This window comes from Taeniopygia guttata, chromosome 3 (genome assembly GCF_048771995.1).
Source record: "Taeniopygia guttata chromosome 3, bTaeGut7.mat, whole genome shotgun sequence".
Classification (NCBI taxonomy): domain Eukaryota; kingdom Metazoa; phylum Chordata; class Aves; order Passeriformes; family Estrildidae; genus Taeniopygia; species Taeniopygia guttata.
In genome coordinates, this window is record NC_133027.1 from 81,072,532 (window position 1) to 81,099,560 (window position 27,029).

The following is a 27,029-nucleotide window of genomic DNA, read 5'->3' on the forward strand; positions in this document are numbered from 1 at the left end:
CGCGCCGCTGGGAGCGCGCACCGCCGGGAGCGCGCAGCACCGTGAGCGCGCAGCGCCGCGTTCGCAGCTATGGCGGCGGCAGCTGCGACCTCGCAGCGAGACCCGGGCGATTGGCAGGATTTCTCGGGATTCCAGCCCTCCGCGGGGAGCGGCCCCGAGCCGGCTTGCGACAAGGGCGGCTGGGGCGTCGGGGATCTCGGGGCGAAGCTGTCCCTGTGCTTCGAGCCCCCGCAGGCCCGGGCTGGCGGCGGCGAGAGCCGCGTTGCGCTGCGGCCGCTGACGGAGCAGAGCGCGCTGCAGGACGACGAGTGAGTGCGGGCCGGGGGCGCGGAAGGGAGCCCGGCACGGCCGGAGGGGACAGCGCGGGCCGCCAGCCCGGCCCTGCGAGAGCGCTGCCCCCGGGCCCTGCTGATCCCGGCGGGGCTTGCGGGCTGCGGCAGCGGAGCCTTTCCCCGCCCCCGGGGCTGCAGCCGGGAGCCGCCGGGCCTCGGCAAGGGGCTTGACGTGGAGCCCTCCGGCTTTATCCCATGTCTGCCCGGGGAGCGTGTGAGCATCCTCGGGCTTCTGAGCCCGGCCCGGCCCGGCCCGAGCAAGCGAGAAGTACTTGTTCTGAAGTGCAGTGGCCGTGGTTAGTGTTTGTTTAGCTTCTTGAAAAGTGCCCGCAGTCTCAGTGCTTGAATTTAAACATGGAAAGTGCAGCAAGCAGGCGAAGAACAAAATTGCAGCTGCAACTGCAATAATAATTGTTTGGAGTATTTCCCCCTGAGGAATAAAGCCTTTCTGGGCCATGCTGCTGTACAGTTTTTGTCATTGTTTTACGAAGACTTCTATTTCTTACTTTATAGTAAATTTAGTCAGCTTATCTTCATTAAAAATACTGCTGTCTTGCTTTAAGGTAACTCAACTGTATGTCTTGTTCTAAGAGAAGAATTTGTAAAAGCCTGTTAGGAAATACTAGATCTGTGGTGTAAACAGTGAAGTAAGTTCAATGAACCATGAATCACGCTGGGCAGTGATGAGACTCTGTCCGCCCTTCTGTGCCTGCCTCGGCCTTTCCTCTGACCTCCTGTGAGCCTTAGCTAGGCAACCATTCCAAACATCCACCTACAGCATATGCCTGGAGGCAGGGCTTGGCTGGGGACTTGAGGAAGCAGCCTGCTCACGGGGCTGCAGTGGTTAAAGATTGAGCTGCTTCACCAGCGTGGGTCTGCGTGTGCAAGCCTCAGGTCTGCATAGGCCAGCCTCCAGGACAGCCAGAGAGGCGACACACTCTAGAAACAGTAAAGACTGACTGAGAACAAGAGTGGTGGCCTGAGCTCTGCAGGAGTACTTCCAGAAAAAAACCCAAATTCTTCCAAATTTTAGTTTGATCTGTGCATTTTCATTATTCTGTGATAAGTGTAAAGGAAAAAAAAAGAAAATATTTGGCTCAGAATTTGCTACTCAGCCTCTGCTAAACAACGTTAGGAATGTAATTTATAGCTCAGCTCAAATTTCATTGATGGAAAGGCTCATCCACCCCCAAAAAAGATTTTGAGTTAGTTACATAATTAGTATAGAAGCTGTATCTTCATTTATTGCTTTGTATCACTGCTGTGCATACATTGTTAAATACTTAAAAAGGGAAGTAACTTACATTTATCAAAAAACATTTTCTCATATCTTTAAACACTAAAAATATTGTCAGTAACTTGCAGATGAATATTTAGGGAGGAAAATACAATTAGTGATAGAGATATATGACCATTACGAATACGGTTATTGCTGATTCAGTTGCTGTTTGGTTTGAGGGCTGCATTTTTGTTCCTTTATTATTTTCTCCAGGATTTGGAATGCCTTGACTGATAATTATGGTAATGTGATGCCAGTTGACTGGAAGTCTTCCCATACTAGAGCTTTGCACTTGCCAACACTGAATCTTTCAGAAAAAGGGGTAAGTTCTGGTCAGCAGAAGTACCCTCTTTGGATCTTTGGTACTCAAAAAGGAAGTAAAACTCTTTGCATTTGTATAAGAGAATGTTGCTTTTAAGTGGCTGAAAATATTTTAGTACTTGCTATTATACATGAGAGCTTTTTAAAAATCAAAGAACCATTGATGTATGTTTACATCTCCCTTGGTTGGAATAATTCATGGTTAGTTTTAGATGACTCTTCATTAGAGCCAGAGCATGATAGAAAAAAATGTAAAATGTAAAGTGTTTCACATAAAATCTTTCTGCTGTATGATTCATGTTGAACGCTGATCTGGGTAAGGGAGGAAAAGAGGCAGGAGTACTCAAAGTCCAGTGAGGACTTTCCAAAGTTCATCTAATTTCAAAGTAAGATGGCTTCTTTAAGAAGAAGGGGGGCCCAGGAGACACAGAAGTGTAAGAGCTTGTTTTGTTTTCCTTATTTAAGAGTTAGAATAGTTCTCTGGGGTGGGAACAGAGAATTAAGAGCTTCAGCGAGGTTTATTGAAAGAGTTGTCCTCTGATGATCTTAAAAGTGGATTAGAACACTTCAGGAAGAAAAGCTGGGAGGAATTCCCATCTCACCAGTTTTCTGAAGAAACCAATGGCTTATCATTTAAACATAGTGAAGTCCAGTTATGTTGTAAAAATATCTGAGTGTGTAACCTAAGAATTTAGAAATGCTTTGGCTTCTGCCATCCATTAGATAATCAACAGATGTTTTTTACTGTGACAGAAGCAAAGATTTTTCTGCTGAAGAGGATACTTTGGGTTTCAGTAGGGGAAGGTACAAATTTAGAACTCATTTTTTTAATTTGAGTCTCATAGTTTTTCATTATTTGAGTCCCTTGAATTTGACTTGTATTTCATCTAATTTTTATTGAGTCCTTGTTCAGATTTATAAATGGTTTTGGAGTAATTAAATTCTTATATTTTAACTAAAAATACAACCCCGCCATGCTGTGACCTTGTGTCAGGGAAAAATGGACTGGAAGACTAATGGATTTCTTGATAAGGAACTAAGTGTAGTACATAGGAAAATGTTTTGTATCGTTTTTATAAGTTACTTGCAGGAACTCATGAAGAAAGTACATTTAAAAGTGTAAAGTGTTGCTGGATTAGAAGGAATCTTAAGTATGCTGCCAGTAGAGAGAAAACCAGTTCATGGATAAATGTATCTGAAGTTTTTTCAGCTTTCACTCCACATGGAATGCCTTCTGATGTGTAAAGTCTGTGAGGAGTGCTTGACATACTTTTCTTCTGCTGCTTCGTGTTCAGTAGTATTGCTGGATATGTGAGAGCACATATGGACCAGCTAGTATCTTATTTTCCTTACAATGAAAACAGCTAAGAAACACTTCCCTGATGCGTTTGAAACTAATAATATGCTACCAGAATTGTGCAGAAGGTGTTTCTCCTCCTGTTTTAGTAGGGAAAGATATAAGGTCAATAAGGCTGATATGCCTGATCTTGGTTCCTTCACATGACAGGTCTATGCACACTTTTGTACATCTCTGACAGTGAAGGAAGTAGCTGGATGGAAGTGTTGTGCACAGTGGTATGAGGAATGGGATTGTGCAATTCCTTGTTTGTTTTGTTTTCCCTAGATTACTTTTAAATCGGTCATTCCCTGGTAGCAAGAGGACAGAGGGAGGCATGGAGTGTGGCTGGGTGGAAAGCCAAGTGTTCTTTTAGTTTGGGTTACAACTGATGCCATTTTTTGTGGTTTGTTAATCTATATTATCAAAATATTTTCAAAGGTCTCACAAAATATTTCTGGATATGTCAGGAGAGAAAGCAGATCTCCTTCTAGACAAACTGTTATACTTCCTTACTATCCCATCATTGTTGTCATATCCTATGTGCATGGAAAAATATTTTAAGGACAGCAAACATTTAAAAAATGCCATATTGGAGTGTATCTGTGTAGTAGGTGAAGAGAGAGTCATATTGGAGCCTTGTCATTGCACAGTTACTGGAGTTCAGATTGTGGAAAAAAGTGGACATTTGACTTCATTCTGAGGGCTGAAGAAGTGCAAATTGTATGTTTATCCCTACAGGTGAGGTATCTGGGGATATCGGTTGCAGGTTCAAAATCAATCTGACAATTATTAAGGTATCTGAAGAAAGTGAGAAAATTGGAGGAATTACAAGAAAAACTGAAAACTGATACTGTGAGACCAAGGACTTTGTACAGCCAGTCACGATGCTTGTAAATTAGCCCAAAGATCAGTTAAAGCAGTTGAGCTCAAATGGCAGATGTTGGGCCTTGCAGATTTGAGAGGCTTTTCTGGGCTGGAATCTAGTATTAGACAAAGTACAGAAACAATTTTGTAAATAAGCTAGGATATATCACTGTGTGAGAGTAAAATATGCCTGACTTATTAAGGAGGGGACTTATGTTTCTTAGTGTATGTATATCTTTGGTTTGAAAGGATGGATATCATTTGGTGGTATATATATGGGAACAGTGTTACTTCTCTTCCTTTCTGAAAAGACCCTGAGATATTCAATGACACATTTTTTTAAAATAATCTGGGGTGATACCAGTGTTCTGATATCACCATTCAATATCAACTCTTCTCAGCTTTTTTCCATGTCTTTTATTATGTGATGAAGTGGAACCATAAAAGCACTTAAGCTAAGAAGTTTGTGTAATGTTAGACATTACAGGCAAGTTTTTCATCCCACAAAGACATTGGTTAATCTTCAGTTAAGATTTAAGTATTTACTTGACAGCCTCCCATGTAGATATCTGTATGTCAGTGTGTATATAGTCTTTATATATGGACATTATTTAATGACTTTAAAGATTGACAGCTATTTTAACTTCGTCCAGTTGCAGTTTTGATTTCATTTGCCAGGTTGTTTGACAGAAAGAACTGTTGAGTCCATTTTTATGGGCCAAGATTCAGTTTCATTCTTAAAATTCAATGATAGTTCCTCATTTTTTTTGAACGTTATATGCATTTTATACCCTCACATTATGGGTGTGTATATATATTTATATAAATACACCTTTTCATGCTTTTTAGGTAAATGACAACTTGAACCTTGACCTGTCAGATGATGAAGAGCTGAGAGAACAGTTGGATATGCATTCTATCATTGTTTCCTGCATCAATGAAGAGCCACTCTTCACAGCAGAGCAGGTAAAGTGTTCAGCAAACACAGTGTTGTTGAGGTAGGATGTTGTTTTAGTCCGTTATTACTTTTGCTGTTGTTCTTGCTCTTCAGTGTGGCTAAGGTTTTGATTGTTCTTTGTTTCGTTTTTTGATAATGTGGGAGGTAGCATTACATTATTCAGATTTGAATAGTGTTTCAGTACTTCAGGTGAGGTTGATAGTCCAGGGTCTTTGAAATCTTTGTATATTTCTTACCATGAATTAGTCAGGAATGCTACTAAATTAAATATATGTGTAAAAAGCGAAAATATTTTCAGAATCTTAGTGGTATGGTAGAGTTTGTAGTTTTTCAGCATAACTGTGTGGTAGTTCATAGTTACACAGTGCTTTGCTGTTAGCGAGAATTCTTTGAGGTTTTTGCCTAACATGAGGGCAGATTTGTCTTTCTGTTTGAGCTTTCAAATTACTTGGTATCTAAAGTCTACAAATCCATGGATTTTTTCAAATATCTTGAAAATTGCACTTCTGAGTAAGGTTAATGAGAGTAAAGGTCTATTAAGATCCTGCTTTAGTAAGCAAACAAATAATCTATTTTGTCATTGATTAAATGGTTAAGAAGGGTTAAGCTGTGAACTTTGATGAACACGGTTATTAGTAGTACAGGAGACAGGACTGCTTGAACTGCCTCAGCTCTGTTTTACTGTGGGTTGGATCTCAGCACTGACTACATCCTTTAAACTTCTAAAAGTTGCTGTGTTATTTATTCAAATGTCTAGTTAATAATTTAGCCTATATAAATGTAATCATTTATGTATTAAGTAAGCTATCTATGCACAGAATTTCTGTTGTCATACTTTTTGTCTGGCCCAGGTCTTATGCCCAGGGATGCAAATCAGCTTCAGGTTATGGTGGATCAGTTCAAAAAACTTCTCACAAGCACAGGAGATTTTCAGGCTGTTTAGAGGGGCTTTTTGGTTTTTCAGAGATGTTTTTGTGACTTTTTCTTTGTTGTTTTTATTTGTTTTCATTTAGTTGGTTTTTGGTTGGAGGAAGGAGGGGTGTTTGTTTTACACAGAGAAATGTGGTGAAATAAGGAGTGAGGGAGATAATTGATTTTTGTTGTTGTGTCTTCCTTCAACTGAATAGTCAGGAAAGATACTCCAGCTTACTCATTAATTTAGTTCTCTTAAGCAGAATCATGGGTACCTTCATATAGAAATAACCCCATAGTTTCAATACACTTCTTGTTATGCCATCACCAATCTACTGTTACAAGGTGTGATTATTCTCAGAGAGCACGGATGGGGAGGAAATGTCAGTACGATTTTATTGATCCTCTTCCATCTAGTTTTGGTGATAGTTTCATCCAGCTTTGCTTCAAATTGCAGTCTCTTCATGTAGGAGGGTTTTCATAAGGGTTTTCATTTTTCAAAGGTGATTGAAGAAATAGAGGAAATGATGCAGGAATCGCCTGATCCAGAAGATGATGAAACACCCACCCAATCAGATCGGCTCTCTATACTTTCCCAGGAAATTCAGACCCTCAAGAGATCCAGTACAAACAACAGCTATGAAGAGAGTAGGTGGTATTTATTTAGCATTTTTGCTCTTATGCTTAATGAAAATAATTTCAAGGGTAAGTTTGCCATGTGTTTGATTATTAGCAAGTCCTTCTTATGAAAGATCTGCATTCAAAAAATATTTTCAAAATGTTCTGAAATAATAGCCTAGATTTAGTGCATAGAGGACTTACCTTTGTCAGCTTTCTTATGACTAAGAACAAAAATAAGACTTCATAGAATTCAAATTTAAAGCATTCTGAAGGTTGGTATGTTGGAATGAGATCCCTTCATGGGTAAAGTGATAAGTTGGTCATTTTTAATTAATCTTCACTATTTTCTGTAAAGTGAGACACTTTATTGATGCCAGTATACTATTTAAGATCAGCTAAAGCTCTTGAAAACTATTCAGTAAATAAAGCTTACCATACCTTTGGTACAGTTTCAGTCATTACAACATATCTTGATAGACAGTAACACAAAAATAAGGCAACCATTTCTTTTTTGCCCCATAAGGACCATGCATATTTTTTGGTCCTCCCTTTCCATTCCTCTTCAGAAAGCTTAAAAGTGAAAAATATCCTTTGTATCTTCTATTCAAATAAAATAATCTGTGCTTACCTATACAAAAGCAAAGGCGAAATTAGAGTAATAATTAAATTTAGGAGGTTGAATTGCATGTAAAAAATCCTGTGACTAATCAGTTTTGTGATGGAAAATTTGTTTAATCTTTACAGTTGTCAACATTAATTCTATAAGGTAGCAGTGACACAAAGAATATTTGATAGATGATCTTTCTACTTTGGCCTTTCTTAAAATGTTTGATGCTTTCTTACCTGTAGTCTGGGTCAACAATACAAACTCTGTAGAAGATTCAGAAAAATGGCCAGCCTCTTGTGGCATGATTTAGAGTTTCTGCTACATTTTAGATTTATGGAAGAGATTCCAACCATGAAAATGGTCTCTCAACTGTCTCAACACATAAATTTCAGGAATGTTAAAGCAAAATGTATTGTGTTCAGCAGGGCTTCCTGCTTTTCTGACAGTTCCATATGTCTTAAGGTTTGGAGCTAATCAAGCTTGCTCAGTATTTCATATTATGTCAATTTTGCTTTGCCTCAGGAGTCCGTCTTGTCTGTTACATCTTTACAGTTTAAAGGTCAGTCTCGACCAAATAATGCCTTGAGTTACTTTGGCAGATAATTTAACTTCGCTTCACCATTTTCTCAGAATCTGCTTTCATGACTTTCAGGTCACTATTAAAAACTCTTGCTACCTGTTTTTAGTGTGTGAAGTGCTTCAGAATTGGTCTGCATCTCTCTGAAATTTTTACAGGTTTTTCCTAGGAACTCTGGTTTTTATAGGATAGATCAGAAATTTTCATTAATTTAGGATTCAGAGCAGGAAATCACTTTTATGTACTTTTTTTCTTGGATAGGAAAAGACATACATTAAGGCAGTCCAAAAATAAAGCTCTGCTTACAGAAGTGAATTCCTCAGCCTACTAAATTTTAGTCTATGTAGTCTGCTGCATTTGAATTCCTCTGTCTCCACTCATGTGCATTAGCTGAGGATTTCCTAGGTAGCCCTTTCAAGACTTTGATAATGACAGCTGGTCTATCATCAGTCAGGATTGCAGTTGGATAACCTACACCGTTGTTTTTAGAGCAGTTGGTTTTTAGGCTGGTTCTTAAGTGTTGGGACTCACAGGTGCCCTCTCTGTTACTGTTACAGTGTTTGAACAGAGTTTAAGGCCTAAGCTACCTTGAAAAGCTGTGGCTTCTTGACATAGAATTGTCTTAGAATTGTTTCATTGCCTTTTCTTCAGTTAAGTAAGTGACAAGGCACTTTCTCCAATCAATTTTCCCTGCTGTAATTTAAGAGAAAAAAATTCACATTTCAATTACTACCTTTGATGTTTCTAAGAGCTATGCTTTTTTGTAGTTCGTGGCCTTTATTTGTCTTTTTCAACACTTGTCTGTAGGTGCTTTCCCTTACAAGTCTTCTTGTAGACACAATCCTAGACTAATTCAATAAAGCAAAATAATTGCAAGCATCTATGCAGTGTCCTTAAACAGATTGTACCTGTCAGTGTAATCAGGACTAGATGTTTCTCAAGTGCCAAATAAGATTATGTTCTTTGACACAGCAGCTGCTGGGACTTGCCAGCTTCCTAGGTGTGTCAGATCTAAATTGGAACAGAAAGCAGTCCTTCTCTTAACCCAAGCAAGCCTCAAAACATTTTCTTGGTCATAATTATACTATCTGTGACACATCACCCAGTAGTTCAGAAAATATGAAGACCTTTTTCTTTGAAGAGTGAGTGCAGAGGAAAATAGTAGATTATGGTTGTGTCAGAAATTTAGCACTTACTTCAGCTTCCAGCGTAAACTACCAAGACATTCTTCGTATTTGCAGATTATCCCAGATTTCTCAGAAGTAGGAAGAAAATATAACCATCTTGTTGTTGCTAATCTTGTCACCTCTGGAATGTGTTTATTCCTTTAGGAATATTGTTTTGTTCTATGTGGTTTTAGAACTGAATTTTTTGTTTTGAGAAATTTCAGAGTACATTTTTCTCATAACTCACACAAGTTTTCTCTTGCTTAAAATCTTGACGTAATACTTGTTATGTGAACTATTTGTAGGAGTCAAAAGATTGTCTGTTGCTGAATTAAATGAACTGCTAGAGGAAATTGAAACTGCTATTAAGGATTATTCTGAGGAACTGGTACAACAGCTGGCTCTACGAGATGAGCTGGAGTTTGAGAAGGAAGTGAAAAACAGCTTCATTTCTGTCCTTATTGAAGTACAAAACAAACAGAGAGAACACAAAGAAACAGCAAAGAAGAAAAAGAAGCTGAAAAATGGTAGTCCTCAAAATGGCAAACAAGAAAGAGGTCATATGCCTGGAACAGTAAGAAAATTTTTATAAGTCTTTATACATTTTAAAATGTTTTTGGTTTTTTCTGCTATAGGAAATAGTCCTAGATTATATTAAGATACTTGGTACTGCTGCTTCCATGCCTTCATTCACAAACAAGGCTTATGTTTTTCCTGTTGAGAATTTTTTTTTCACAGGATCATATATTTTACTCTTCTCATATGCAGAAAATATTTTTTAACGGTTTGGAAATCAGCCTGGAACTAGCATACCTTTCTTGTAAAAAATACTGTCTTTGGATGTACTGCTCAATTGTCAGCAGGCAAATTGAGTTCTATTGTCAGTAGGCAAATTAATTTATGTGTTTTTATTTTTACTGTGTGAATTTTAGTATGTGTTAGTCTTGCAGGAAATTCAGTACTATTGTTGCTGTAGTTGCAGATATTTATGGATCATGCTGATTTCTAGGTAGGAAAAAAGTGAATGTCTTACCCTGGATCTCCTAACCTGTGGCAGAGATACTACATTCAACAAGAGACAGGAAGTGTGTAGTGCATGGATGCAGGGAGGAGATAAATTGTTTTATCTATCTATCTTTACTAAACATAGCAACAAAAGGAAAAGCATCTTTCAAGGGGAGTTGGATAAGAGGAGTAAAAGAACAAAAGAAATTAGGTTATTTGCTTGTCAATGCAATATTTTCTTTCTCATCTGTCTAGTGTAATTAAAAATTACTTAAGTAATTTTAATATTAATGTTTGAGTTTCTTAATGATTCTTATGGGATGCAGAAAATGTGATTTTGTAGATCTTGGCTAAGTCTCAGAAATAATGCTTCAGTTCAATATGAGAAGGTTTTGGGGCTTGCTTTTCAAATATAAGGAATAAACATTATAATGAAATAATAATACTTCAGAATTTATTTCTAAACTTACAAGCATAAGATATACCTGTGACATACCCCAAATAGGGTTCTGATCTCATCTGTCAAATGAGAGATGTTTGTGTGTGTAGCTAAGTTTTAGTGGAACTTTAGAAAGTATTTGTCTGGAAAACCATACAAAATTGTCATCCCTTTACAACAGGACAGTGAATAGGTTTGTTTTTTTTTTTCTTCCCAGTCATGGAAAAGCAAAAAGGGATATTCTACCTAGAAAGAGAAATAATTACTTGTTTTGGAACTTGAGTCAAGTGATTCACAAACTGTTCTAGTTAATTTAAAGATTAGAAACTTGAATGATGCTTTCAGGTATAACTTGCATGGTCCCAGGATACAACATTTCCATATTTGGTTGCTTCAAGACACAGATGTGTCAGGTTGGTTTCTAAGAGGATTGAACAGATTAGCTCACAGGTGAGACTGTAGCTGCATGTGTGATTCCTTTGAAAACAGATTTCACTGTCATCAAGGACAGATTTGAGAGCACTCTCCCAGAAAGAGGTGCAAGGTTCAAGGTTCCTTTCTTCAATAGTTCTTTTCTTCCTTTTTTTTTTTTTTTTTTTTTTTTGGAAGTGCTGAGAATGTGCTTACAGATAGTATGTTCTAGTAGCTTTGTGAAGACTAAGTTCTGTTAATAAATAATGTATTAATGTATTAATTGGTTGTTTTGTTAATTGTACTGAAGTCTCATTTAAATGCAAAGATTGGAAGTAGAGTTCAATTGTCATACTCTTACGAAAATGAATTTTCCTGTAGATACAATAACGGAATAGAAAGAAAACCCCAGGTATTTTAATTTTCTTTTCCTTGCTACCATCTTTGGGTAAATCAGTTTCTTAGATTTCTAAACTTTTACCTTTTTCACAAGGGGAAACTGGGGAGCAGTTAAAAATAGTCAGGGCTTGAAGATACCAGTTCCTTAAAGTAAGATACCTTAAAAGATTTAAGATGGCTTTGACAAAATTTACGTCTTTACTAACCTTGTGTGCTTTAGAAGGTAAAAGAACACTGTATTCCAGCATGTTTATTCCTCTCACATAAATAAATACTTTCAGATAAATGTGCTGAGGGGTGCTCATCATACTGCCCTGTGTCAGCAGCTTGGCTGTTTCTTCTTCTAATGTTCATGTCACTTGCTGATTTTATATCACATGCTAAACATCAAAGCCATTTTGATTTTGATTTTTTTTTTCACTTTTCCAGCAAGCAAAAAGGATTCGGAGTTCAAGGAAAAATGTGTATTTGGATTATATACTGCTTTTTCTTTAATTGGATTCCTTGATTCCATGCGATGGGACTTGAAATCAATATGGGTGTATCATTATCTAATTGTGTATATTTTATGATATTGCAGGAAATAGGGAATACTAATGGTTGCTTCAGTTGTGGAAAAGGAAGCATGAAAGCATAAAAAGTTTTAAAGAGGTGTAGCTGAAAATTGCTACCTCTGAATAGTGTTTCTAGTACATCCCTAAAATCTGAAAAATTGGTGTCAGTAGTGTCCCTAAACACACGTTGTTCAAACACAAACTTTAGAGGGGATTTTACTGTGAGCTGAACTGTGAAAAATGCTATTTTTTTACATTTCTAAATGAAACAGCCATAAAAAGCAAGTCTTGATTATCAGGTCTGCAGTGTGAAGATTTTGTTTGAATAAATTTTGGTGTAGAAATACTGCCTAACTGCCGTTATACAGTTTGCATTTTAATTCTTGAAATTAAGTAGGTGAGTGAAGAAATAGAAATGTGCTGAAATGCACCTCGGAGCTTGTCTTTGCCATTTGTCTTTTATAGTCTTGATAAATGCTGATTAATAGTCTTCTGAACTTTTCTCTGTCCCTTTTTTTTTCTTTCTGCTATGTTTTCACTACTTTTAGCGCTTCAGCATGGAAGGGATCTCAAATGTCATACAGAATGGCTTCCGCCACACGTTTGGAAACTCGAGTGGAGAGAAACAGGTGCTGGGCTATCTTCTCCCTTTTTTCTCATTCTTTGCCTGCACTTTTGGTAGGAGCTGAGATCTTGAAAAATTTACAGTAGCTGAAAAAAAAATGTTGAGACAGGAAAAAACAGGATAAAATGCTGGAATCTCTGCTTCCTTACCTCAGATTTCTGATCAGCCTACAGTTTCTTTCTCTCCTCAGCAGCTCGAGAGATTCAAGACTTGATAATGCACTGAGCTAATAACCTGTATTTCTTACCCCAGACTAAAAATGTGTTTTGCATAATGCATGCTTTAGATACACTGCATGTATGTAAAAATCTAATAACCAGTCAAAAACTGCGTATCAGGTTAGATGTAGTGTTTCAGCCTTCAGCATTAGCAACTTGCATAATGAAAAAAGGTTTTGTTTTCTTTTTTCTTGAAATGTTCAGAACTGATACATCTAAAAACAGAGAAGCACCTGGAAAATGTAGAGACTACTATCTTGCCTTTGAAAACTGCATGATTTTTAAAAGTAGCCAGATATGTGCAATACAGATTACCAATACAAAATACAGGAGCTATAGGCAAGTTTGTGTCTTTTCGTTGGTTATTTAATATTGAAATGTAGAGCAGAGACTGCTTCAGTGGGCATCATATAGATGTTGTGTGTATCTTGGAAGCAAGATTCTTATGCCTTGTTTCAAAGTAATAACTTGCCTGCTGTTTCAGATCTGTAGTATGTATTTTATTAACTGCATTCTGAATTTTAGTGAACTGCTGATGCTTATGCTGTTGTTTAGTCTTTTGGCACACTACAAAATATTGGCATTTCACATCATTTAATATGTACCCACTATTTTAGTTTATGCAGTTTTGTCAGAGGAGTCCATTAGAGTTATTTTTTTCCCTGGTGAGAAGTCCATTGAGGCAATAAATTGACTGGTACTTTAGAAGTCAAGGATGAGTAGTCTTTTGTCTGGAAGATGAGTGTTGTATCCTGCAGAGGAGTTTAGGAGGCAAAACAACTCTTTTCAAGTCATTCTGCAATGATGAGGCTAGAAATCAGAGACTTGCCTGCTTTCTCAGGCAAAATATATGTATGAGATTTTTTTGATACATTGAGCGTTATTTTTTTGTCGTCACCTTTGGGGATCTTGAACACATCCACAAATCTTACCTAACAAGAGTTTTTATCACTCTGTGTTATCACATTGTTAGTAAAGCTGTGCCTGGGTTTTTTTCTGTTTTTTTTCTTGGCTGTCTTTACCATAAATTACAGCTGTTTATATCTGTATCTTTAGGTGTTTTAAATACCATATATTCTCATTAAATGAGCTTATCTAGCTATGCCACCCCATCATACTTTCGGTTAAAAGACTTTCATCACTGCCTCCTATGTGGATGTAAGTAGCATAATCATACGTTAAAAATAACAGTGATTAAATAACTCTTCCGGTCATTTTTTGAGTTAATTTGCTGATGTTATTCTTCATGTTGATCATACTTTTCTCCTGATTGATCTTCTTCTATATCCTTATGGATATAGAAAACCCCTTATGGGTTTTTATTACCCTTCCTGTATTGTAAAGAAAATCATGGAAGTGTTATGAATTTAAAATTAAATGTAGGGTAGAAAAGTAGAAAAGATACCAGCTCTGATATGATTTATGCCTGGAAATCCATTTTTCTATGGCATTTGTTTTCTGCTTGGGAGGTTTTTGTTTCATTAGGATTTTTTTGTCTCCTTACCAAATCCTGGCCCTGCTTTTGAGATACTGGTGTAACCTTATTGCAACAAGTTGCAAAATTGAGTAAGTATCAAATTTTCAGTTTCTTAATGCTGCTCTCACAATATAAATTGGAGAGTTTTTTTCAGGGTGTCATTATAAACTCACATTCAGGTGTTTTCTGCTAGTAGGGAAGAGTTAGTTAGAAATCTGGAATTGTGGTAAAAAAATGCAAAGACAGACAATTTTTTTGTGTACCAGAAGTTCCTATACATAAGGTTACAACTTTAAAAAGTTTGAGAAGTTTGTACAGGTATTTCAGAACTTTTTTTCATTTTTTTAATTTTAATGGTATTTACCACCTTCTACTACCATCTCATAGTAGGTACTTCCCTTTTTAAAATCTTAGTCCCATTTTCTGTGCATGTATTTGAGACATAAGTAAAAAATACTTAAAGAAATTTTCACTATGTAAAGAGAAACTTCCAGTGGAAGCTTCCTGTTTCTATCTGAGAATGTAGTCAAAAAAAAAAAAAAACAGACATTGAAATGTTGGCAGCTCTTTCTGTGCTCATACTTCCAGAAGAAAATTCAAGACAGTTGTCTTCATTTTGATTTTCAGGCATATAAAACACTTTTCGTAGGTGATGAAAAATTGCAGTGGGAATTGCTGCTTTATCATGTCATCAAATCTGCTTCAAAAATTTGGACGTCACAGCAGATGTGACACTTGGTCTTGTCAGTAAGCTACAGTTCAGTCACTCCTTCATTCTTTTCATAATACGTTATCTTCGCATAGCATTTCAGGAAATGAGGTTTTACAGTGTTGTTATAGAGACTGATTGTTACAGCTGTAAAATTGATGAGTAGAAGGAAAGTATTTATGGAAACAAAGAAATTCCTTTTTTTTGTTTTTAATTGCTACTGTCAGAGAGGAAAAATGGAAGGTGAAGTTTACAGGAGGAGGGAAACAGGGTTAGTTGATATTGGTACACTGAAATATCCTAGTGTTTTATTGTATAGGTATAGGGTAGGATGCCACGTAGTTCTGATTTACACTTGACTTCTGTGGAAGGGCTGGTACCAAGGAGAGGAGGAGACCTTGTACCTTGTTTGTAAAGTGTTTTCTGCTTGTTGCCTGGACAACTACATAGATGTCAAGTGGAATGAGACATTGAGGGTTACTTTGCCTACTGCCTTGTAGCTGTAAAACCAGAATAAAGTTCCTCTGTAGTTCTTAAAAATTTACTTGAGGGAACTTTCAGGAAGCTTTTCCACTGGGGAAAATTCCAGATATTTTAGTACTTTTGAGATTCTGACCTCTTTAAGGAGAATATGCATTCATATAGGCTGCAAAGATGTTGCCTAAAATGCATGTAATATAAGACCCAACAGGGTTATGTCAAGAATTTGAAAATTAATTCTAGGTGCACTGCAGGTATGAAAATCTTGAAAGATTTAAGAAATATTGTTGTGATTTTTTTTTTTTTAAGCAGACAAGAATAAAAGATTTCGGTAAATAGAATTTAAAAGGAGTTGGTTTGAAACTATGTGTTAGCACACTCAACTATGAAAACTGATAATTTAAATCAAATTACATGTTCTGAGGTATCATGTTTCATTAGGCTTGCCTTGTTCTTTTTGGTTGGAAGTGTACAGCAGAAGAAGGTAAAAGCCATCTGTTTCCATTTTTACCTAACTGTGGGACAGCATCATCTTCTTTGCAGAGAGGACAGTTAGCTGCATGACTTCTAGTGGCCACATAGTTTGGGAAAAAAACCAAACAAACTTGTTTTCTGTGATAAAAGCTCTGAGATGGAAAGGCAGAATTTTATCTTATTCTGAAATATGACTGTTTGTGGCAAACTATTTCAATTGCTACAATTTTTACAAAATAAAATGCATACAATGAAGTTGTATGAAAGTACTTGTCAAGTAACTCTGTTTTTCATTTGACAGTACTTAACAACCGTCATTCCTTATGAGAAGAAAAATGGACCACCATCTGTTGAAGACCTTCAAACATTAACCAAAAGTGAGAATATGAAATTCCCCTGCTCATTTCCTCATTGTATTTCCAGTTGTGGCTGCTCAAAGCCAGTGAATCCATCCACTTCTCTCTTCCCTCTTACCCTAGGGCATGTATGTAAAGATGCATGATTTTAGCCATAGATTTTGGACAGCTTGTTTCCTGAGCCTTCATGTTAGGTTTGTTTCCTAGCTGTTGTCTGAAACCCTGAAGGCCAGAAACCTGCATGTATCAGGATGTAAATGTTCCCATGTTTTAATGTTGGTCGCATATAATGAAATTTGGTCTTACAGTGCCTGATACATCCCTGTTTGTTTACATTTTCTGTGCTTTACTGAGGTTGTTGTAATGACTCTGGCAAAATGGAGTAAATGTCAAGATACTTAGGACTAGTTCCATCGATAATGATTGCACTTGATTGCCTTTAAAATAGCCTGCTTCTCTCTGTGGTTTTGGTGGGGGGATTTTGTTGTTAATAGATTTTGATAATTAGGAATTCCAAACCAAACAGAGTTTTGAGCTTTGAATTCCCTGTTCTTCACACCTTTTTTAGGCCAGATCCTCAAAATTACTATAAATTCCAAGTCCGCTAATTGTTTGATAATATCAGGCTTTTTTTTTTTTTTAATTCGCAAGAAAGCAAGGTTGTAGTTTATAAAAATTTGCTTATTTAGGTGGCGGAATACAACAAGGCATCTCTAGGAGTCAATAGCATCTCCTTCATTGGATGTTTATAGGAACAGTTTAAAAATAGGTGGTAGAGTACATCAATGCATTTGATCAGATCTCGGTGGAGAATCTCACTATGTCTTTAAAGTGATTTTCAGCAGCAGTTCTGTGATTCCACGGGTGGCTGAGGGGTGGTAAAAGGCTCATTGGTTGTTTTCTGGAAAGAGAAAATTAATATTATATAAATTCCAGGTAAATGAAATGTTTAAATAAGAATTTAAAGTTCTCTTTATTTTTCTACAGTAGGCAGCCATAGGTATTAATTTTTGCTTCCTTTGTGACAAAGGATTTTTCATATTATGTTTATTCTTGCAATGAAATTTTATCCTCTTGCCATATTTAAATTTCACTTGATGCTATTAAGCATGTGTTAAAGCCTCTTACAAACATTTTGTGTTGTTTGATGGTTTATTAACAAAATGTCTTGCAAAAATGCATTGTAAAGAGTATTGACAATATTGATTTCTGTGGGCTGGTTGGAACTTGCTCCTGTGAGTCAGTTGCAGGTTTGTGACTCACTGTCTCTGCTGTTTTAAGGCCGGCAGTAAAGCAGTGTTCAGGCTTGTTCAGTTGCTTTTTCTTTCAAAGCTCTGTATTACTCCATAGTTATGAACACTAACATCTTACTTCAGTGTAGAAATGGAAATAAAACACTTGTTATAATTTGAGTTTAGAGTCTCATATGAGGAATTTGGAGTTTATTAAATACTGCTTTTCAGTAGAATTTTGTATTTTTCCTTCTTTCAGTCATGTCCTGAGCACTTTATAAAGAATAGTCATTGTTTTTCTTTATGTAGTGACAGAGAAGTTTATATATGTCCAGTCAAGCTTGTCCATTCCTTCTTCAGAAATAGGCAAGATGGACAAGATCTACTCGTATTTGTCACAAAATGGCATTTTTGCATTATTGTAAGTTAATGCTGAATTAAGTCACGTAGTTAAGACTTTTCAAACCTACAGCAGATAATATTCACCATTACAGAAAGGGAAAAAAAGCACCACTAATATTTCCATAGGATCATTCACAGCATTTTTCCATTATTTGAGGTAATGATCAAAGATATTAAGTAGTGTCCTAATCTCAGTCCTGAGATTTCCAGCTCATTAATAGTTGTTAGCATACTTTGGTTTTTTGATATCATGACTTTCTTTTGGTGAGAATCTTTTCTAAGGAAGAGGTGCTTGTTGTAGTTATGACTGATGGCATTTTACTGTAATATTAACTACATGAAATGGGGTTCTTGAATCCCCAAACTGTGGAGCTCAGTAAGAATTACACAAGTGGAAGGTGGAGAGGATGTGATGTCTCATTGTATCTTCTCATCTTTCAGTTAAGAGATTTCTTACACCTCATAGTAGTATCTCTGTTGAGTAGTTGGAATTGATCCAAAGTATTTGTTTTATGTCTTATGGTTAATTTATGATTAAATATCTGATTTTTTCTTTTCATTCTTTAGTTCTGCATGCCATGAAAGAGGATAGCGAGAAAGTGCCAAGCTTGTTAACAGACTATATTTTAAAGGGTGAGTCTTCTTCTTAGCAGGGATTTTATTTGATTCTAAATTAACTTAATTGACTTATAATGCGTATTTGAAAATAGTGATCCTACAGCATTCATTAATTATGTTGCCTTTCAATCAAACACAGCTATCATTTATGTTCTGTTTTGTCCAAGCATTCTGAGGTACAGTTCATACACAGAATATGTTTATTTTGTTTCTGGTAGTAAAATATAGCAAACTGCTGAATGACATCAGCAGGAACAAAGGAGTCTGGCTTATGAAGTGTAATGGGTATGGTTAAAATCTTCCATTGCACAGTTTTTTCAGTAATTGGAACTCAAACTACCCATGGTAGTAAAGCATTTGCTGTGCAAAGTGCTTACAGCTTCATTTCAAGTGTTACTTTCTGATCAATAATGGAAAGTATTTATTTTACTTATTATACCTTCTTCACATATTGTTTTATAAGTTTTTCTATGAGTCATTTATTTTCCAGTCTTACATATTGATTGTGTTTAAAGAATGTGAGACTTTAAAAAAATACTGTCTGCCGTAGCTTTAAAAGAGTTGTTCCAGGTAGTTTCCAGGTTGTTAAATTATTTTAAAATGTTTTTCATCTGACTTCATTTTTGGCTAGATCTTGCTAATGCTTATGTTCTTATTTAATTCTTGGCATATGATACAATTTTCTTAAGTGTTTAAAGTTTAGCAAGTGCATCAAATTCCCAAGATCTGAACAAATACCTGTACAGAAAGATGATGGATGCCATTTTGTTTGCCACCAAACTGTTTATAATAGTCTGCTTTTCATATGCTGTGAAAGTTTTTCTCTTCTTTTGGTATCATGTGTTCCAAGTCTCATCTTTTTACCAAATATACTGTCTTTTGACTTCACTTACTCCGTATGATTTTTAAAGGTTTTTGTATTTCTTACACAAACTTACAGTCACTCTGACAGATACTTGAAAGTACTTTCAGGTTTGAGTTATGGATGACATATAGTGTGCTATCATTTCAGAAAATCTGAAGAAAAGACATTCAATGTTCTGGAAGCTCCAAGAGACTTCCTCTTGAAAGAGATCCATTTCTAAGTTTTGTGTAAGAATGTAAGAATGCAGAGATCCTTTCAATTTATTCATTTGATTTTTCCATTGTTTACTTACTGTTTCTAAAAATTCTTCCTAAATTAGACAGGTGTTTGCGTGTGAGCCATGTAGGATCGTGGTCAAGGTTTTTTTTTAGTGGTGGTGGCACTAAGCAGTAGTTCTGTGAAGCAGAATCTTTGACCCAAGAGGATGAACTGTTGTCAGTAATTAAAACTGTTGGCTCTTCATAATCCATCTGGAAGTAAGTGACTGGATTTAAAAGTGCTTTTCACAGTGTCTGCTCTTATTTTGAGATGTAGCTGCTGAGAAGAACTTTCAGATTACTGGGATATTGAGGAGAAACTGACAGTTTAGGGAAATGGAGAAATCTTTTTTAAAAGTAAAGAAGGCTTATAAAAGTAGATAACCTTAACATATGAGAAGATGATCAAGGAAGCTTGAACTGAAGTTCCTTCCTGCCTCTTTTGTGCTCATTACTTAAAAATCACCAAGGATATTCTATTAATGAGATGCAACAATTGCAAAAACATCATGCATTGAGTGTCTTGGATCAAACAGGATGCCAGTTATATGCAAACACTGTTATCTTTAAACTGTGAAACACAAATTGTGGGAACATGAAGAGTAACCACTCACATCACTCATAGCAAAAGGAAAAGTCAATTTCTCCCCCCACCCACCACTTTCTTAGTGAACAGAACCAAGCTTTTCTTCATCCTGTGTGGGGCTTTGTGCTGTGGCAGATAGTTGTGAGCGCAGAACCTAGTGAGCATAGAATTTTACTCTTCCTTTCAATATAGCCTTAAGTAAGCTTCATATGCTATTTTGACATTATGTTAAATATTTATAAGTCAACTAACAGTGTTACATGTACTGTAGATTTATTCTGTGGCACAGGCAAATCTTCCAGTTGTTTCAGAAGTTGTAACCTACTGCTCTTTTTCTGCCACTAAAACCTGTGGCCTGAAACACCCACAAGACTTTCATGGCACAAAATATTCCCAACTGCCAGTCTATTGTCTGGACATTATTTTTCAAGCTTGTTAACCGGAGATTGGTTGAATTCTTTACAACCACTTAGATCAACTTTCAGCTGAGCTTTAATACGTGAAATTCTAACCTGTTAACTCCAAAATAAAAGGAGTGACCTACTTATTGTGGATTCTGCTCTCTTCACTGTAAAGATTAAAAATGTCTTGGCAAGGTAAAAATCTTGAAGAAAATTTAGGATTTAAATTTGTTTCCTGAAAGAAGTTCTGGACCCATGGTATAGTGGTAATTGTATTCATTTTTCACTGAGTGCATTTTATTGCTTTTTATTAAGCTTTAATCAAGAAATGAAATTTTGAAATGTGTGAATTATATCACCAAAGGTGATGTAATTGGTTCTGTTAAAATCTGTTAAGTATGTGTTCCTTTGAGGATCATTTTTTTCCAATCTTGCAACCAAAAAAGCAGACAGTAAATTACCTGTGATATTAGGATATGTGTAGCTTTATGGGAAATCGAGTTTGGCACAGAAGTAAAACCTTTTTTCAAACTTTATATTCTGTTTTACAGAGCAGAAAAAATAAATCTTGGAGATGTGCTCTTGATTACTTTTTTAAAGCAGCACTGTCTTGCTCTTCTGTGCTATGTAAAAAATTAGGATATGCAGTCCTATGTGGGTGTTACAGCTGTCCACAGAATTATTAACAGACTTGCTCAGATACTAGTGGTCACTGTTGAACAGTTGCTTAAATCATTGAGAAGCAAAAATATCAGGAATTAAAAATGTTAGGAAAAAGATTATTGCCGAAATATTGTTACTACAATGTAAAGGAACAAACAGAAGAGTGCTGTGAACATAAAAAGGTGAATGGAGCCATAAGATTGAGCATAATTGTTGATGTAACATGAAATCTTACCATGTGACTGGTGCTCTGAGGATAGTGAAATAAGTTTATATTTTCTCTGAATTCCTGTGTGTTTTGTAGAATTCACGAATTCTGTATAATCTTGAATAACTTGAATTAAATGCCCAGTAATTCTGAAATTTGGATCATACTGGAAGACATAGATCCCCTCTGTGGGTGCTAATACTCACTATCTTAATTTAATAATGACTGGGTAAAGTTGTTTGGACAACAGCTGGAACTTGAAAGACAGTTTTGCAGCCAGATCTGCTATTGACTTTCAGTGTTACCATGGATCATTCTTGGATGTTTTTTTTCATAATCTGCTAATCTTTCTGAAGTGCTGGAAGTGGAAATTCTCAAAACATGATGTATGCAAATACAGTGTAATAAAGAAATTAAAAATAGCAACTCATGCCATTTCATGTTAGGGGATAAAACCACCTCTATATGCACTTCTCAGTAAGATTATTAGTTTTGAAATTATTTCTGATGCTTGCTTTCTTTAAAACATCTTCTTTCCCCAATATCTACTGCCCCCTTGTGTCCCCCAAAATGTTAAGAATATAATTTTCCTTATCATGGTTAAGTCCCTCTTTCCAGGGGTCATTTAGCTCTCCCCTGGATCTTTTCTTTAAGGAATACCTCCTCAAAGGTAAGTATCCCAAAGCCAGACTAAGTACATACACTGTGAAAAGTCTGGTACAGTGAAGCAGCTTATCTTCTCTTGTTCATGGTGCTCTTATTACAGCCTAAATTCTTTCCAAGGGGATATTTTTCCTTTTGTGGTGTTCTGTTTGATTTTACTTTCCAGTGGACATTTCTGTCCTGACCCTAACAGAATGAAAGGGAACTAGTGATTTGCTTTGCAAGTGAACTCTAGTTCTTTTCCCACTAGCATATGGTTCATATCATATTTTATATATTTAGAATTAAAATAGGTGGTGACATGAAATAGATCAGCATTTGTAATTGTGCTTAATTTTTTGTGAATATGTTTTAATATATCAATATTGTTATTATATTTTATCACTAGGAGTCATGAAGGAGAAACTGGGATTTGAAAAAGGGTAGGGGAATGAATTTACTGACAGGGAAAGAAATACCAAGCCAAAACCAAATTTTTTTATGTTAGAAAGCACACTTGTGGACTGAAGCTAGCAGATTAGTAAGGTCACAGTATTTAGATGCTGTTTGTTCTCATCTTTCCATTGACCTTTTTTGATGGTTGAACTAATACAATGTGATTTGAAAACTCTGTGCTTATGTCCATTGAAAGACCTAAATAAGCTGAGTTTTTTGTGCACAAGTTAAACTGTAAGGCAGATGGAGATATATGTGTCATACCTTGCAGCTGCATTGGGTTTAGGTGTTGCAACAGTAGTAAGTACTATATCCTTTGATGAAATTGTTTGTATGGACAGTACTCATTGAATTTTTACTTTCTTTTTAAAGCTTTCAGTCTTTCTTCTTGTGTGTATAATGTAATGACTTTCTGCATAATGATTAATTTGCCAAGTAAAATAATGCAAGTAGCATTCTATAGATAATATAAAAATTAATATTTATAGTATTAGTATTATGTATATTATATATAGTGTAGTTGCATCTGTAATCTTTGCAGTATGTCAGTTTAGGTTGCTTTCTGAAGAAAATGCCTCTGTGCAGTTGCTTGTCTTTTTAATCTCAAAAGTAATAATTGCCAATTTCAACCCTACAAGACAGGAGCAGGTGTTTCAGGAGTAACAGAAATACTCTAGGGAACAACATCTAGGCAGGAGAAGGACTGGAACTGCTGTTTGCATTGAGCTGATGGCTGTTGCCTTGAAAAGCCAGCTTCTCCTTGGGTCTGATGTATTCACCTACTTGAATGCCCCATACAGGGGCTCCTGTTTCTTTGGGGGCGTGAGACCATGGAGAGGGCCTGATGGACTTCACAGCAGGTTTAATGTAGAAGCTGAGGACAGCATTGTGGAAAGGGGAAATAACTTGTTTCATTGCTGCATGGGTAGTGGAGAATATCTGACAAAATCTGCTGGAAGCAAGAGTTCCTTAATTTAGCTACTTCCAAAACAAATCATTGATCTATATGAAATGCTAACCAATGTATACACAGAATTTAGTATTAGGGTAGGTTGTCTGGTATCACATCTAGACATGTTATTTCATGATTACTACTTCCAGTTTTTATAAAATATGAAGATTTAGATTTGTGTACAAGGATAATATTTATGTAACTATTATATAAAAGACATAAGTATGTACTTACAGCTGAAATTATTTCCTTTGAAGTCAGATGTGTTATTACAGTAAACTTTATAAGATGTATTTACTGCTAAGCTTTGTTTTCTTTTCCAATTGTCCTCAAACAGTAATTGTGACAAAACAGAATGCTAAAAATAATTTGCTATGCATTTCTAATTAGTAAAATGCATGAAGTGTCTGGTGTTTTCTTCTTTTTTCTGAATGTAGATATCGTGAAACCAGAAAAATTGCCCATCTTTCTCCTTGCTATTTCATACCTGATCTTTCAAGTAAAACTTTTAATTTATTTTGTTTTAATGAAGCAAGAATTTGCACCTTGTTCTGGTTTTAAATTATGCAAGTATTTGAGATAATGAGAACATTTATTTTCTTACCTTTGAAGTTTTTATTTAATTGTTTCACCTGACTTCTTTATTTGCTTTTGTGTTGTGCTAGCATTGGTTTGAAAGCTGGATTGCTCTGAGGTTTGTGCCTTATGTTGAAGCAGGAATGAGAAACACGTGAAGGACATGTCTTATCTTGCCACTGTGTGATTCTAGTATACGCACCAGAATTAGAAAGTAGAGTTAGAATCTCAAATTGTCAGTGCATCTTTTTAAAATATAACTGCATGCATCACCTGTTACTTAATGTTTTGTTTTCTGATCTAATCTTTTTAAAAGCACTGTTTAAGACATGACCTTTAGTTAACTCATTTCTGGATAATAGTAGTTAAGGATAGTGGGTTGTGTCTCTTCATTACCTTTTGAGAGAGGGAAAACTTAATTGCCATTTCAGTTGATTACTAGATTTTACTGTGCTACTAATAGGGTAGAATCCAACATTTAAATATTTTAGTATATAAATTACGTTTTATGCATATCAACATCGTTGATATTTATCAATGTGTATTTGTGGTTTTTTTGCAGTTCTGTGTCCTACATGAAGAGGGCTGCCTTTCAGAACTAGCCATGCTCCTTTCTGTGATGAGAAGCTTTCCTTGGATATAACTCATACTATTTTTTTCATTTGGCACTCTACCTAAAGCAGTATTCATTTACCTCTTCCATGTGTGTGGATTTTCTGATCCTACAGTAAGTTATCTGGGCATGACAACTCATCCAGTTTAACTTAATAGTGCAATGAACTGGAGCAGGGAACAAACATTGTACAGTTTTACTTACATTGTTCTGACTTTTAAAGTCTATTTTTTCATTGTATAGCATGTAGTAAATCTTCCTGCACATTTTGTTGTTGGAAGGAAAGGTAAACTTTGAATAGTGTAAATAAAATAAGCTTCATATTAAGGAATCCATATTTAAAAGTATCCTTAATTCCTGCACAAAGATGAAAAAATTACCTTAGTCAGACTTGGAATTTAAGATTCAAGTGAGTTCTCCAGGACACTCCAGAAAGGTGATTGTGAAAGCCAGCATTCAGCACTTCTTTGTATACAACAGATTTGTTCATAGATTAACAAATCCAGATTTCTTGGTTTGGCATAAATAATTGTGCGTTACCTGTTCTTGGTATTAACACAAACATCTGAATAATGTAATATTTCATGTTTGGTTTCATTTTAATTAATAATGTTCATGTGGCTTAGATATTCTCCCATATTGCTGCTATAATTTTACTGGTTTTAAAAGGTGTTTGATCTTAATGAAAATGCTTCAATATATAAACGTTTTAAAAGGCAGTATCTTTTTAAAAATACATGTACAGTTTGAAAAACTTGCACCTGACTTCCAAGTTAGTATTATATTGAGATGTTTGCTGTTATGTATCTCTGAATTTTACTACAAATATCTCTTGTAAATTGTAGGCACTGTCTCCTCTGTGATGATGTACCTGCATTCAAACAGATGAGAGTGTATTTTATAAATCCTGTAAAAGAGACATACCCCATATTCTCAACTTTAAATACTTGTCAGAAGTAATTTTGCCAGTCAAAAGGTGAGATTGAAATGCAAGGAGTACTAATTAAAAAACAAAAACCAAAAAACCCACTTTTTTCTAGGTTGAATTCCTATTGATCCTTCATCCAGATGTATATACTGACTATCTGAAAGCGCTGGAATATAAGGTTTTAAAGAATGTGTTTTCTTCAGTTTTTTCCATCTAAAGTCTTCAAGGGTTTTGTTAGTTAAAGAGAAATTTTATCCTTGCATCATCTTTAATGTTCAACTTTATCATCATCGCCAAATACTATTTTGATCAGTAAAACAACATGGTTTGATGATAGTTCTCATAATGTTTTTTGTTTTGTTTTGTTTTTTCTCAAGGCCTCAATATTTTTGTCTTTTGTGCCTTTTTCAGCTGAAAATTATTTTTTTCCTCCCTCTCCCCCACTTGACCACCAATGGATACTTGCCAGCCTGCTCAGGAATAAATAGATCCTCTCCATAAGTGTGGCATATGTGAAGAAGTTTTTTTGTTGCTTTATTTTAATTCATTTGTGGTTTCTCTAAAAATAAGGCAGCCATTTATTTCTGTAGCTGGTCGGTTATAAATTCATTATGGCATGCTTTTTGTGTAGAAATTCTTGATGTGGATTGTTGATGCCTGGAAATGGGCAAAGGGGATGACCCTGCTTTATTTTTAAGAAGGTGCACATGTGAAACCCACCATGTCTCTGTATGAGATTATTCAGAGGTGCTTCAATCTCCTGATGAGGCTTGAAGTGACAAGATGGAACAAAATAAAACAACAACAATTAAGAGAAGAGTAAAACAGGAAAAAAAAAAGAAAGGAAAACAACAAAAAAACTTCTGTCAAAGTGTATGTTACTTGTAACAAATCTTGGATGACTTAAAGTCACAAACTACTAAAAGTAATGAAACTGGAAATAAAGACCAGAAACAACTTTAGTGAGCTAAATATCTGCTTGGGAATTTCATGCCTCTCATCAGACTAAACAAGGTTTCATTATGAAAAGTACCTGTTTACCTTGTATGCATTAAACAACAGCTGCCAGCTGTGGCAAGTATTATATGTATACCTATATATGTACATAAACAGATCTCAAAACATTTGAATAAAAAGAACCGTGCTAATCTGCTTTTCTGCTGAGTTCTATGTACTTTATATTTTCTACTATGCATCCTTTTTTCCAAATCCATTATTGAATCTTGTATTCTTTCAGGGAGATGGATTTAATTCTTCTTTTTAGTTTTAGCATGTGACAGTTGTAAATGTCCACCCAAAATCAACTGACAGCTACCTTAGCAGAGAGTTTGTGAAAATTCACTCCATTTTTGATACTAAGAGTCCTGGAGGCAAAGTTTCCCTAAAGTAATTGAATTTTAAAGTACTTAATTTATTTATATAACTTTTAAATTTGTTGTTTTTTTTTTTTTTATCTTACTCTTTTTCTGTGTTTCAGCTATTTTGTTTTAAGATTATTTGCTTCATG

The 27,029-nt window shown here is 35.7% G+C and overlaps 1 protein-coding gene across 3 annotated transcripts; it reads left to right on the forward strand.

The window, feature by feature from the left end:
- Positions 1 to 26,670, forward strand: FEZ2 (fasciculation and elongation protein zeta 2). Of its 3 annotated transcripts, XM_030268446.4 has the most exons (10): positions 1 to 308; positions 1,825 to 1,933; positions 4,985 to 5,101; positions 6,509 to 6,653; positions 9,282 to 9,550; positions 12,333 to 12,413; positions 16,069 to 16,144; positions 18,325 to 18,390; positions 24,071 to 24,099; positions 24,544 to 26,670. In XM_030268446.4, the coding sequence occupies exons 1-9, from the start codon at positions 70 to 72 to the stop codon at positions 24,079 to 24,081; spliced, it is 1,113 nt and encodes a 370-aa protein (XP_030124306.1). In that variant the 5' UTR covers positions 1 to 69; the 3' UTR covers positions 24,082 to 24,099; positions 24,544 to 26,670. The 3 variants fall into 3 exon arrangements, with proteins under 3 accessions (XP_030124306.1, XP_030124305.1, XP_030124307.1); XM_030268445.4 differs by lacking the exon at positions 24,071 to 24,099 and having other exon boundaries at positions 2 to 308; XM_030268447.4 differs by lacking the exons at positions 12,333 to 12,413; positions 24,071 to 24,099 and having other exon boundaries at positions 2 to 308.
- Positions 26,671 to 27,029: the final 359 nt, after the last annotated feature.

Bases quoted from the DNA above. Each gene is read 5' to 3' on its own strand.
- FEZ2 (XM_030268445.4), top strand. From the start codon at position 70: ATGGCGGCGGCAGCTGCGACCTCGCAGCGAGACCCGGGCGATTGGCAG. The intron at 309-1,824 runs GTGAGTGCGGGC...TATTTTCTCCAG, and splicing joins AGCGCGCTGCAGGACGACGA to GATTTGGAATGCCTTGACTG. The intron at 9,551-12,332 runs GTAAGAAAATTT...CACTACTTTTAG, and splicing joins GAGGTCATATGCCTGGAACA to CGCTTCAGCATGGAAGGGAT.